Raw genomic sequence first — 12,817 nt, forward strand, 5'->3', positions numbered from 1 at the left:
CCTGTCAAGCTGTCATTCAGCCTTTGTGAGTCTGTGGGGGGATCGCCACCTGGACTCTGGGTCTCCCTGCTGTCTACCACCAACTGCCTGTCTGTAGCCAGAGGCCCCATCACTGGCTCAGCGGCCTGAGACCTTCCCACTTTTCCTGGCCCCTTCCCTTCCCTCCCCTGGACTTTCTGGCCCCCTCCTGGGCCAATCGGTGCTTCCATCCAACTGCCAGGCTGGTGTCTATGGTCACCTGTCTGTCTCAGTGCTTTGCCCTACCCAAGCCCCACTCCCTTTGGCCACCTGCAGCGCCAGCCAGCTGCCCTCAGCGTCCCTGCAGCCAGCCCATGCCTGTGGGTTTGCTGGTCTACTGCTCCCGGCCTCTCCACCAACTGTACCTCCCGAAGGCTGACCTGACCACGAGCACGAGCGCACGTGCACACACACACATGCACACACACACACCAGCGACTGACCAGCAATAGCCCCCTGGCTGCAGCTGACCAGCTGTCATTCCCCCAAAGGGTGGGCAACTGTTGTCAGGACAGGGCGCTGAGAGGTGGTAGCCTCTCTGATTGTAGGAATACCCCACCCTGGCACACCACATCACACAAAGTGCGGGGGAGAGGCCTCACACAAACATCCTGAGCCCAGACCAAGATGCCAAGTCACCAGCTCCGAATCCCGGGAGACCCTCTGAAAACACTCACCCCAAACCACACCACCCAGTGCTTGCAGGGGGAAGAGGGCAGAGCAAGGGCAAAGGGCAGTGACTGTACCTCAGACAGGGGCGTGGGCCCCATCCCACATTGTCTTCCATTCCCAGGGTCCTGGGGGATGGGGAGGGGAGGGAGACAAGGGAGGGGGTTGGGAGACCCTGGGGGCCGTGTGTTCCAATTCATGGGGAGTGTTGAGACCACCACACCAATAAACGCCTTTTTCCAAAGTCTCCGCCTCCAGGTGCCAATATCATTAAGGACTTGGGTGCACAGAGGGCAAGGGTTATGGTTATTAGTGGAGTCTCCCCAGGGTCATTCCCACTGCCTCCTTTCTCTTTGGTAGATCTGGCATTTATCAGGCTGCCCCTAATTGGCTCAAGCCACTGGACGTACACCATTTCCCACTGACTGGTCCAGAACTAATGAGAGTGAATACCATGGATTCACAAGAAGAAATGGCCTCCCACTGAATAATGTGACTCAGTGAAGCAAGGTCTAGACCTTTGTGGTTGCTTTTCCCTATCATGTTGGAGACTGGGAATGATGGAAAGAAACACTGGGAGGCAAGAGTGGAAGGTCTAGAGAAACTGACATTGAAGCTACTGGATCAAAACTTACCTGATGCCCGCCTTCACTTACACAAGCAAAGTCCCCTGATGTTTAAGCCAGTTTGTATTAGGTTTTATGTCTCTGGTGATCAAAAAGGAAATGAAAACTCTAACTGATAGGAAAGATATATAGAGGGTTCAGGTAACCAGGACTCCCACCTCCCAACTCTTCAAAATGATCTAAGAGCTATGTCTCCCAAAGGCCTCCTGCATCCCAATCTTTAACCAAAAGACCTCTCATCCTTTCCTTCCCTGAGACAGATGCTGTTTGTCTTTGCTTTAGTTATTTGTTTCTTTCTTTGCTGTCAGGCCCACCTCCCATGATATAGCCTGAGATGTTTGGTTTCCCAGGTTCCCTTGCAGTAAGTGATATAGCCAGTTTGGGGTCAATGAGGCAAGGGAAATTTTCTGGTAGGCTTCCGGGAAGTTTTTTTCCCACTCATGAGGTTGCTCAAGGTGAGGTGTGTGAGAAGAGAACCCTGTTCTCCTCTTTCCACCTTCAGATACAGTTGTGTGAAGATGTGATGTCTGGAGATACAGCAGCCATCTTGCTACATGAGACATGCCAGCCCATTGAGGATGGCAGAGCGGAAGGATGCAATAAGGCCAGATCCTTGATGGGGTCACTAAGTTGCTGCATCAGCCTGAAACCACCCACTTCTGTGTTTCTTTCCACCATTTATTTTGTTAATTTGCAGCCAATTAACAAATCTTCATGGTGCACCCCCTACATTTCTCATGAGAATCCGTTTAAAAAAAAAAAAAAAAGGACATCATTCTGCAGAGAGCAGGGGGGGGCAAAACCAGCCCTTCATTGGCACCAAAATGTTTGATCAGTTAACCTATATTAATTTCCTGCTGTGTGCTAGGTAGGCTCTGTGTTAATTTCGGGGAATAATGACATGGTCTCTGCCTTCAGGAAGCTCTCAATTTTGAGAGGGAGTCAGTAGCTAAACAAGCAATTATTTACTTACAGATGAGAAGCAGAGGGCTCAGGGTCTCTAGGATCTAACCCATGACTAAGGCAGGGTTTAAAGAAGCATCTTCTTTTTATTTATTTTTAGAGAGAGGAGAAGGGAGGGAGAAAGTGAGGGAGAGAAACATCATTGATCAGTTGCCTCTTGCACACCCACGTCCCCAACTGGGGACCTGGCCCACAACCCAGGCATGTGCCATGACAGAGAATCGAACCAGTGACCTTCCTGTTTGCAGGCTGGTGCTCAATCCACTGTGCTACACCAGCCAGGGCTAAAGAAACATCATCTGAGATGGTAATGGTCACCTTTCCACTTGAGAAATGAACAGCACAGGAGACAGCCATGCTCCAGACAGAGCAAACTCTAGGGGCAAAGACCTGAAGGCAAAATAAAGTGGCAGTGGGAAAGCCTGTGCTCCTGGAGTGGTGGGGACAAATGTTGGAAGGGGAGGTCAGACAGGCCAATGGAGACCAACCCACAAGGCTGTGATGAAGAGTCTGGGTATCTGGAGGGCAATGGGCAGCCATAGAAGGGTTTCAGAGAAGAGGGGTGTGTGCTCTGATCTATTTTAAAATGAAGACTCTGGAAGCTGGGTAGGTATGACCTGGAGGAGGCAATTTGGACATAGGAAAACTTTTCCAGAAACAAGGCAGGTCCTGGGTCCAACTCAGAGCAGCAGCTCAACAAGCCTGCTTGTTTGTTGCACAGTCTGTGCATCTTGTCTGGTTGGTGGTTTGCAAACCACACTGGTTGTTGTTTGTTTGTTTATTTGTTTATATTTTTAGACAGAGGGGAAGGGAGGGAGAAAGAGAGGCAGAGAAACGTCAATGTGTGGTTGCTTCTAGCATGCTCCCTACTGGAGACCTGGCCCGAAACCCAGGCATGTGCCCTGCCTGGGAATCGAACCAGCGACCCTTTGGTTCACAAGCCAGTGCTCAATCTACTGAGCCACAGCAGCCAGAGCTGCAAACCACACTGTTAGATCAGCAGGAGTCTCCTTCAGCCTAAGAGTCCCACCTCCTTAGTTGCACAAATACAGGTAGAGTCTTCGGAGGCAAGAGAGGGCAACAGAAAGTCCCACTTTCCGAGTCTGACCTTCAGTCACAGTAGGACAGGAAGGCCCTGCCTGCTGCTGAGTAAGAACAAGAAGTCCTGTGCAAAAAGTCCTGTGCAAAACAGGCCATCAGCCCAAGTCACACCTGTGTGGCTGCTCGAACAGTCTTCCAGCCCCCAACTGGAGAGATGACTGGATTGGGGCCAGTGACCTGGAAGAGAGAGGAGAGGTGAGGGACAACCTCAGGGGTTATGCTGGATCGGACATGACTCACCCATTTCTACAGCACTAGCTCTCATTACTAAGAAATTAGCTGGGTTTCCTCTATTTGCAAGGAATAAAAAAAATGTCCCTCCACCCTTAATGAGAGATAAGATATACAACAACCCACCTTTACCAGGAAAAAGAAATTCCATCCCTCATTGGAGAGAGAATGGAAGTTTTTTCCATTTTTATGGAAAAGACAAATAAAGGAGGTTCCATCTTACTCCTTCTGGGGGGAAAAGCTAGAATGTTACTCTTCTTCTAAAATACCTAAGTGTTGGATGGGAAGCCCCGTCCAACTTTTGTATATTTTTTAAAAAGGATAAAATTTTACCAGGCTTGTAAACCAACAAGTAAAGCTGGAGGAAGAGAATGCAGACCATCTCACCTCCCTGACTAAATAACATAAAAAGTCCACACTCTCTTGGAGGTTACTGGGCCACCCACACTCACTTGGTGGGCCCTGGTTGGACTGGACTCCTCCAGTGGGACTTTGAGGGGCAGAGGCTGTGGAGTCTTCACTGAAGCCACACTCTGCATCTTCTTCTCTGGTGGGGGGACCACAGGGATAAAGTGAGGTGGAGGCTTCTTTTTCATGGGAGTCTCTCCTGGGAGAGAGGACGAAAAGAAACAGAAATGTGAGTGGCTGCTCCAACATGCCTATCCAGCCAATGGCAAAGGAAGCTGGGCCGAGAGGTGGAGCCTTCAAGCTGATTGGCTGATATGAAGGGAGAAAGGCTGGAACATGTGACCTGTAACCACATTGATTGGTTCAGCCTGGCTTCCAATGGGGTTTTATCTAGGGACCCTTCCAGATGACCCTTTGTTTACCCCGAAAACGACGCAGGCCGCAGATGCACAGGACTATAAGTGCTGCCAGGAGTGCGAGGCCCAGTAGAGAGCCCAAGATGATGCCAGCAATGGCCCCAGGGCCCAGGGTGCTGCCTGGAGAAGATAAAGAAGAGGCTAAGGTGAGTGAGAGCCAGAGTTGGACCAGTTTTCTAAGTCCCCTGTTCCAACCCACTCAGAACCCAAGAATCTGGGACCCAGCACCCTGAATTTATTTAACGTTTACTGAGTGACTATCATGTGCCCAGCACTCTACCAGGTGATGAGGATCCATTCATTGGTGAGCAAACCAAGATACCTACTCTCATGGGGGTTAATTTTAGGTGGAAAATGAGAAAGGAATGTACAAATAAATAACATAATTACAGATTTCACTAAAAGAAAAAATAAATGTGCTACAATAGAAATAATGGGAGAGGAGATGATATTTAGAAAGGATCGTGAGGGGTGGTCCCTGAGGAAGTAACATTTGAACAGAGACCTGGAGAGTATGGAGCCAGGTGCGCTAAATGGGGGAAAGGTGTTCAAGAAGAGTGAACAGAAAATGCAAAGGCTCAGAGAGGTACAATAGAGTTTTTTTGTGTGTGTGTTTAGTGAAGGCCAGTGTGGGTGGGGAATATGGCATGAGAGGGGAAGAGGTAGATAATGATGTCAGAGGAGTTAGCAGGTGCCAGAGCCTTGGAATCTTGAAGGACTTTATGAAATGCTTTTAAGGAGGTCACAGCAGCAACATGATGTGATTTCGATGACTCTGGCTTCTGGGTGGTGAAGAATGCATTGTAGGAGGGCAAGAGAGTAGTACATAAGGAGACCAGACAGATAAATAGCTGTTGCAATCCAAGCAAAAGGATGGTGGCCTCTGACCAGGAGGTTGGAATGGAGACGGAAAGAAATGGGTAGATTCCAAAAGCATTTTGGAAGGAAAGTTGATGTGACCTGCTAGCATTTGGGGATGTTGGAGGTGACTTGAGCATGTGGGTGGTGCCACTGGAAGCTGGGGTGTGAGAAGGCAGGTGGAATGCAGTTTTGGGGAAAAACAGAAGGAAAATCTTTTTGGATATGTGGAGTCTGAGATGTCAACTGGGCATTCAAAGTGAAGGTGTCAGATAGGGAGGTGACTTCTCAAATGTGAAATTCAAAAGAAAGGCCTGGGCTCAGGATCAGACAGGTGGGAGTCCTCTGAGTAATAATGATATTCAGGTCAATGGAGCGTGTACAGGGTAACACTGGGGAGAAGCACAGGTCGAGAAGTGGTCTCTCCACTGAGCTCTGAGACACCCAACACTTAGAATTTGGGAACTGTTCTCAGTTGAATTGTGTCTCTCCCATGAGAGATATATTGGCCCTGGCTGGTGTGGCTCAGTGGATTGAGTGCTGGCCTGTGAACCAAAAGGTCGCCAGTTCGATTCCCAGTCAGGGCACATGCGGGGGTTGCAGGCCAGGTCCCCACTGGGAGGTGCTTGAGAGGCAGCCATGCACTGATGCTTCTCTCCTTTCCCCTCTCTAAAAATAAATAAAATCTTTTACAAACTATTTAGTAAAAAAAAAGAAAGAAAAAAAGGAAGATATATTGACATCTTAACCATCGGTACCTGTGAATGAGATTTCATTTGGAAATAAAGTCTTTGCATATCATTTTGACTTGACCACACCTGCTCTTTTTCTAGATAAGACCACATTCACAGGTACTGAGGACTAGGAGGTCAGTATATCTTTTCTAGGGAAGACGTGATTCAACCAATCAAGATGAGATCATTAGGGTACATTCTATTCCAGTATGACTAGTGTCCTTACAAAAAGAAGACAGAGACACACACAGGGAGGAGGCGGCTTTGGGAAGCTGGAGGCAGAGATTGGTCTGATATGGCTGCAAGCTAAGGAACACCAAGGATGGACAACACCACCAGAAGCTGGAGAAAGCAAATCAGCTTCTACCCAGAGACTCAGAGGGAGCATGACCCCACTGACATCTCTGTTTTGGACTTCTGGCCTCCAGAGCTGTGTGAGAATACATTTCTGTGGTGTCAAGCCACCCATGGTCCTTTGTTACGGCAGCCCCAAGAAACTAATCCAGGGAGAAGGAGGATCCAATAAAACAGACTGATGGAGGCAGCCCAGGAGAAGGGTCCGACAGCCCCCAACTCACCAACTCTGTAGATCCGGCTTTGTGATGGCATTCCTGGTCGCCCCCCCAGGATGGGCATGATACGCAAGGCCCAGGTCCCAGGGTTCTGAGGAGGCAGGGGCACCACGGCTGACCGTTCCTGAGGCCCCAGGATGAGCAAGGAGACCCAGCCCTGGTAGAGGATGGCTCTGCTCACATCAGGCCCCTCTAACCGCGCCTGAATCTCAAAACCACTGACCACAGCCCCACGCTCCACATCCCAAGTCAGCACCGCTGTGTCCTGGGCTCTCTGCAGCCTCCATGAGGAAATGGAGGGCCCTGGAAGGATCAAGGTGGGGGGATGAGATTTGTGAGTCCTAGAGGGGAAAGGGAAGGGGGCTGCAGACCTGGATTCATAGATCCCAGGGGGAAAGGATCTAAAGACTCAGATTCTGAGCCAATAAGGAGGAGGGGCTGGGGTCCTGGCATCTTGGATCTGAGGGAGGAGGGGCTGGAGTCTGGACTCCTGGTTCTGAGGGAGGAGGGCCTGGGGGACCTGGACTTCTGGGTTCTGGGAAAGGACAGAACTCACCAATGAGGGTGATCTGGTCGCCCGCAGCACCCAGCACCCCACTGCACAACACAGAGTAATTTCCTAGGTCCTGATCCAGGCTGAAGTTGCCAATGAGGAGCCTCTGCCCGTCTTGGCTGAGTCTCAGGCGTCCCCCACTTCCAGAGACCAAGGGTCGCCCTTCCCTGGCCCAGGATGCTTGTGAAGGTGGCAGACAGCCAGAGGCCTCCAGCACCACCTCTGCCTCCCCTGACCGTGTCTTCTCCACCATCGGATGCAGCAGCACCTCTCGAGGGGCCTCTGCAGGTGCAAGAAACACAGTCAAGTCCTTGCCCTAAAGTCAAAGAACAAGTCCTGTGCCCTTTGGTGAGTCAGGCAGCCATGAAACTTCAGCGCCTTAGCTGAGTGAGGAAGCAGCATCCATTCCTTCTCTCCCTCATTCATTCATCAGCTGACTTCCTTAACCAGGACTTATTAAGTACATATTATAGGCCAGGTCCTAGGCTGGGAAACTCATGGTGCTCTCAACCATTTATTGCTCTGAACACGTGGGAAGGTGTCAGCCCTCCTCCTGGATCCAGGAAAGAAATTTTTTGTCCCTGTACCTGGTTGAAGGTATAGGGGAAACCTGGGTCCTTGTGTAGCGTTACAGACAAAGGAAATCCTTTTCTTTGGAGTTAAGAAGTCCTCTTTTCTCATTTAGTCCTAAAGGAGCTAAGAAATACACTCAGCTCTTACCCGGGGTGACAGTGCAGGTGCGGGTGGCCACCAAGTGGCGAGCAAGGCAGGTGACTGGGACGCCGCTAAGCCGAGGGTGGGCGGGGACAACTGCCAGGAGTGCAGAGGACATTGGTCCCGCGCGGACACCCTCGGGGAGACCCTGGAACTGTAGGGAAGCAGCAGGAACCCCACCGGGCCACCAGCAGCGGAAGCGAAGGCTGCGGTCCCCGGGACCCCCTTCAACCGAGCACTGTGGGGACCCGGGGGGCAGATCTGTGGAGTGCAAGGAGAGATCGGGGAGTCAGCCTCTTTCCCTTCTCCCCTTTGATCCCCAACTCCTCGCGAATTCACTCCGCTGGGTTTTCACGGAGCCCCGCCCCGTAGATACTGAGCTTGCCTCTCCATTGTGGCCCCAGCCCTTCTCCCAGTATCCCCGCCCCTTTTACCGGGAACCTCCGTCCTTCCTTGCCAGCCCCTGCCCCCTCCCGTGAATCCCGGCCTCTGGCTATTTCCTCCGCTTCTCCTGAGCTTTCCCACCCCTTTTACCGGGAATCTCTCCTTCCGCGACGGTCCCACCCGTCCGCAAAGGCCCCACCACTCCCCAGTGGCCCCGCCCTCTTCTCCAGTACCCCAGCCCCTCGCTGGTTCCGCCCATTCTGGGAAACCCCGCCCGTCCGCGTTGACTCCGCCTTTTCTTGCTGGCCCCGCCCCCCGGGAGCCCGGTCCGGGCTTCACCCCGCCGGCTACGCTCACCCGCCACGGTAAGGTGGAGGAGAGAGCGGCGGCGGCGGCCTGTGCGCGGGTTCGAGGCGAGGCAAGCGTAGGCGCCGGCGTGGCCGGGCTCGACCGCGGGCAGCAGGAGGCGCGGGCCGGCGGGCACCGCGGCCTCGTTGGGGTCGGCCAAGCTCCAAGCGAAATCGGCGGGCGGCCGCGAGGCGGCGGTGCAGCGCAGAGTCACGTTGCTGCCCGCAGTGACATAATGGGCGGGAGCGGCGTCTCGGTCCGAGGAGACCGTGATGACCGGGGGATCCGGGCCATCTTGGTAGAGGGAGGCGTTAGTACCACGAGTGTCGGTGTCACCTGGGACTCCTTCAGGGTCGCCAGAGACTAGACCGTCAACCCCTCTTCCCCAGGGAATAAGGAGCCTGGGCTCCCAGTCCCTGCCCCCGACCCAAGGCATACCCCCACTCACAGAAGACGCTGACGTCGGCTGCGGCTTCGGTGTGGCCGAAAGGGCTGCGAACTTGGCAAGTGTACCGCGCGTGGTCGCTACGCACAGGGCGCACGATGAGTAGCTGGTCGCCCTCTGCGCGGATCCGGGGCAGCTCAGCTCCCTCCGGGTCCGCTGCCTCCAGCACGCGTCCGTCCCGGCTCCAGCTTAGCTCCCCGCGACTGGGCCCCCATCCCATGCATCGCAGCCGGAGCTCAGTCGCCCCTTCCTCGGTCTCCGGGGCCTGGGGCTGCACGGACAGTTGGGGTAGAGGCTCTAGGAAAAGAGGAACTTGCTTAGGCCCCGGGCTACCTTTTTCCTTAGGTCCAGGACAGCAAGCCCCAGGCCCTCCACCTCCTATATCAAGCACTTCCAGGCGCTGGCGGGGCTTCCTCTTAGGTCCAGTCCTCTTCTCACAGACCCACGCGTCTTAGTCTCTTGAGTTTCTGGAGAACTCAGGAGTCTTGATCCTCTGGTCTAGCTTCCCTCAGGTGCCCTGACCTTGGATCCAGACCCTTTTCTCCTCCCACCCAGAAGTCATCTCTCCTCTGTTTCCTTCTGGGGAGAAAACAACCTCAGAACAGCAGTGACCTGCCCGAAGGTCTGGCAAAGCAGCCCTGGCAGCCTGCTTTCTGGACCTCAGGGCTCACTTACCATATACACCCACTGTGAACTCCCGAATCTGCCGGGAAACCCCGGCACGAATGACCTCAGCAGTGTAGACCCCAGCATCCTCCAGCTGGGCAGAGGCGAGTTCCAGGCCCCCTCGTGTCTGGTCAAATCGTAGGCGATCTCGGTTAGCAGGGTCCAGGCTGATCAGAGGGGCCCCTTGCCCCAGGCCCCCCGCTGCCAGCACCTTGGAACCCCGGCGCCAGACAACCAGAGGGGCAGGGGGGGCAAGGCTGGGGACTGGAACCAAGGGGAGTTGGATGGTGGTTCCCACTAATACAGCAAGAGGCCCCCCCACCTGCTGGGGGAAGCTTGGCTCTAGGGGGACCTCTGCAGGAACTTTGAATTCGGGGCTCTGTGTGGGGAATTTAAAATCCAGATCCTCAGGGGAGAGCTTTAAACCTGGGCCCTCCACAGATACATTAGCTTCAGGGACTTGGACAGAAATGTTTGAAGCTGGGTTCTTAACAGTAAAGGAAGGCTCTGAGTCTTTAGTAGGAACTTGAGAGCCCAAGATATCAGGAAGTACTCGGGAACCAGAGATCCCAGAGATGGTGGTGTCCAGGCCTGACTTTCGGTCCTCAGCAGAAACATTTGACTGGAGGGATCCAGTTATGTTGTCCAAATGCAGGGCCTCGAGAATCCATTTGGAATGGGGGACATCAGCAGTGGCTGTTGAACCTGGAGACCGATCCAGAAATTCCCATCTGGGGGGCTTGATGAAAGAAACATTCGAATCTGGGCCCTGGGAAGAGCTTTCTGAATCAGAGATGAAATTGGTTTGCTGGACTCCAGAAGGGGCTCTGAGAGTGACGACATCTACTCCAGAGGCTGCAAAGAAGAAGGGAGTGTGGGCATTGAAGGGCTGCTGAGAAGGGGAACTGGTGGGCAAGGGGCTGAGCAGGAGACTTACCCAGGAGCAGGAAGAGCAGCAGAGCCCGTGAGGTGTCCATGGTGCTGGCCGCACCCTGGAGAAGGACACTGGAGTGAGACTCGGGGCAAGCCCAACAGGACTGGTAGCTTCCTGGGCGGGGAAGGGAGCCAGACCCAGTGGGAGGCACCAGGATCCCTCACCCAAATCTGGTGGCCGAGCCACCCACACCACCCCACTGGTCCTCATTAGCTACTGCCATCTGAGGGGAGACCCAGCCTGACCCCTGTCCCCGGACCCCCAGAGGGGGCAGAATGAGAGCTAAGTCCCAGCTGAAAGTGTAGGAGCAAAGCCAGGAAGACTTCCTGAGAAAGGGTGAGGGGACCTTTCAGAGAGCCCCACCTTTGATGGCTGTGGCCTCAGCTCAGGCTTCCTCCTCCCTAGCCTCCTGGCTTAGTGTCCACTCTTTCCTGCCTGCAGCCTCAGATAAATGCACATCTGGCCCTGATCCTCCTCTGCTCCAGGCCCTCCCATGATTTCCTGTCACCCTCAGGACCAAGTTTCGAGTGGCTACTCCCACCCAGTCCTCTCTTCTGAGACCTAGAACTGCATCTTCAAGTCCCCTAGAGCCTCCACCCCCTGCGTCCCACTAAACTTAGTATCTTTCCTCTAATCAGACCCTCCTCCTGGATTCTTCACCTTGACTACAGTTCCACCATTTGTGCAGAGGCTGGGGAGTCTTCCACCCTCCTCGCTCCTCTTCACCACTATGAATCTCTGAATCCCACCCCTCCTGTCTCTTGCATCTCTGTTTCACTTCTTTGCCTCTGTTCCCACTGGCCGGTGGCCAGGCCCCAGCATAAACCTCATCCTCTGCCCCTGCCCCCTCGTTTAGCTTTTTACCTTCAGCCTCATCTCCTACAATCCATGGATCCCCACATAACCCTGAGTCTGTACCCAGAGCTGCCCCTTCCTCCTACCCCCTGCTCACAGTCCTCCCACAGCTCCTCAGGGCCCCTCAGGAGACATCCAAGGAATTTCCAGAGCCTGTTTAACCTAGATCCATGCACTCCACCCATTTTCTCCCTCTAGCACTCACTCTATGAACACCCTGCCATTCTTGGGCCCGTCTCTCCCCTTCCAGATTTGCAGACACAGTTTCCTCTGCCTGGAATGCTCTCTTGCGCTCCCCGCCCTCCTCCAACCTGGCTAAACCACAACTCGTCCTTCAGGTCTCTTATTATGAACCAAAATAATAATTACCACTTACCACGCACCAGGAACCATGCAAAAAATGTTCCCCAGACATTAATGGGCTGAACCCTTCCAAATACCCCATGAGCTGGGTGTTTACCATCCCGGGGACTATGGCTCAGAGAGGGACCTGCTAGAGGTTGCACAGCCAGAGGGAGAAGAAGCTGGGTGGTCCAGCCCAGGATGGTCAGGCTGCTCACTCCTGAAAGCTTTTCCTACCACCCCATGCTGGTCTTAGCAGGTCCCAGGTCTTTGAGCTTACCCAGGTAGCCTTGCTATGCAGATGAGAATAATACTGGTGATACTACACAGTGAGCATTTTCTGTATGTGGAGTGGCTCTGAGGGTATCACATTAACCCTTTAAATCCCATGGGGTAGGTTTTATAGCTTAAAAATGGCTGCAAATTCAGACTTCCTCCCATTAAGGAATATGGTCTCTGTCCCCTCCCCTGGCATCTGTATAGGCTCTGTGGCCTCTAGACCAAGAGAGTACAGTGGAAGTAACCCTGTGTCTCCACCTAGGCCTCAAGAGACTGGCATAGTCCATTTCTGATATCAAGGAACACTCCCACCATGCTGCGAGGAAGCTCGAGCAGCTCCTCACTATGGAGAGGAGTTGTGGCCCCCTAGTCAACAGCCAGCTCAAGCCCACAGCAACCGCCAGCTTGCAAGCACATGATGGAACCATCTTGGACATCGGTCCTCTGGACCTATTTGAGCCGTGGAAGTGAGGCACATTGTCTCTGCCAAGCTCAAGTCTCAGATTTATGAGCAAAATTAATGATTATTGGGTCAAGCCACCAAGCAACAGACAACCAGATCACAGGTAGTTACTAACTGCACCTGATGGAGGAGGAAACTCAGGCTTAGAGAGCAGGAAGTTGTCAAAGGTCCTCCTGGAAACAGAGATCAGTCCTGAACCCAGAGCCTCGGGATCCAGATCCCTGGCCCATAACCACTA

At 53.3% G+C, this 12,817-nt stretch overlaps 1 protein-coding gene across 6 annotated transcripts; it reads right to left on the reverse strand.

The window, feature by feature from the left end:
• Positions 1-2,273: 2,273 nt before the first annotated feature.
• On the reverse strand, positions 2,274-11,719 carry VSIG10L (V-set and immunoglobulin domain containing 10 like). 6 transcript variants are annotated; one of them, XM_045856489.1, is made up of 11 exons: positions 11,004-11,170; positions 10,644-10,698; positions 9,716-10,561; positions 9,044-9,337; positions 8,605-8,889; positions 7,870-8,124; positions 7,153-7,431; positions 6,603-6,753; positions 4,439-4,552; positions 4,061-4,155; positions 2,274-3,554 (listed from the first exon to the last, which is right to left on the reverse strand). In XM_045856489.1, exons 2-11 carry the CDS (start codon positions 10,681-10,683, stop codon positions 3,391-3,393), a joined length of 2,523 nt encoding a protein of 840 aa, XP_045712445.1. In that variant the 5' UTR covers positions 10,684-10,698; positions 11,004-11,170; the 3' UTR covers positions 2,274-3,390. The 6 variants fall into 6 exon arrangements, with proteins under 6 accessions (XP_045712445.1, XP_045712443.1, XP_045712444.1 ...); XM_045856487.1 differs by having other exon boundaries at positions 2,276-3,554; positions 4,061-4,215; positions 11,004-11,151; XM_045856488.1 differs by having other exon boundaries at positions 2,276-3,554; positions 6,603-6,899; positions 11,004-11,150.
• Between the last annotated feature and the right edge of the window lie 1,098 nt (positions 11,720-12,817).

This window comes from Phyllostomus hastatus, unplaced genomic scaffold (genome assembly GCF_019186645.2).
Source record: "Phyllostomus hastatus isolate PE091 unplaced genomic scaffold, TTU_PhHast_1.1 phas_scaffold_1224, whole genome shotgun sequence".
NCBI lineage: Eukaryota > Metazoa > Chordata > Mammalia > Chiroptera > Phyllostomidae > Phyllostomus > Phyllostomus hastatus.

What these genes read in the sequence shown, in the direction of transcription:
- VSIG10L (XM_045856486.1), bottom strand. Translation starts at nt 10,683, where the DNA reads ATGGACACCTCACGGGCTCTGCTGCTCTTCCTGCTCCTGG. An exon ending in AGCCGACGTCAGCGTCTTCT is followed by an intron (nt 8,890 to 9,043) that starts GTGAGTGGGGGT and finishes CCCTCTACCAAG; the next exon opens with ATGGCCCGGATCCCCCGGTC. An exon ending in CCTCCACCTTACCGTGGCGG is followed by an intron (nt 8,125 to 8,604) that starts GTGAGCGTAGCC and finishes TGCACTCCACAG; the next exon opens with ATCTGCCCCCCGGGTCCCCA.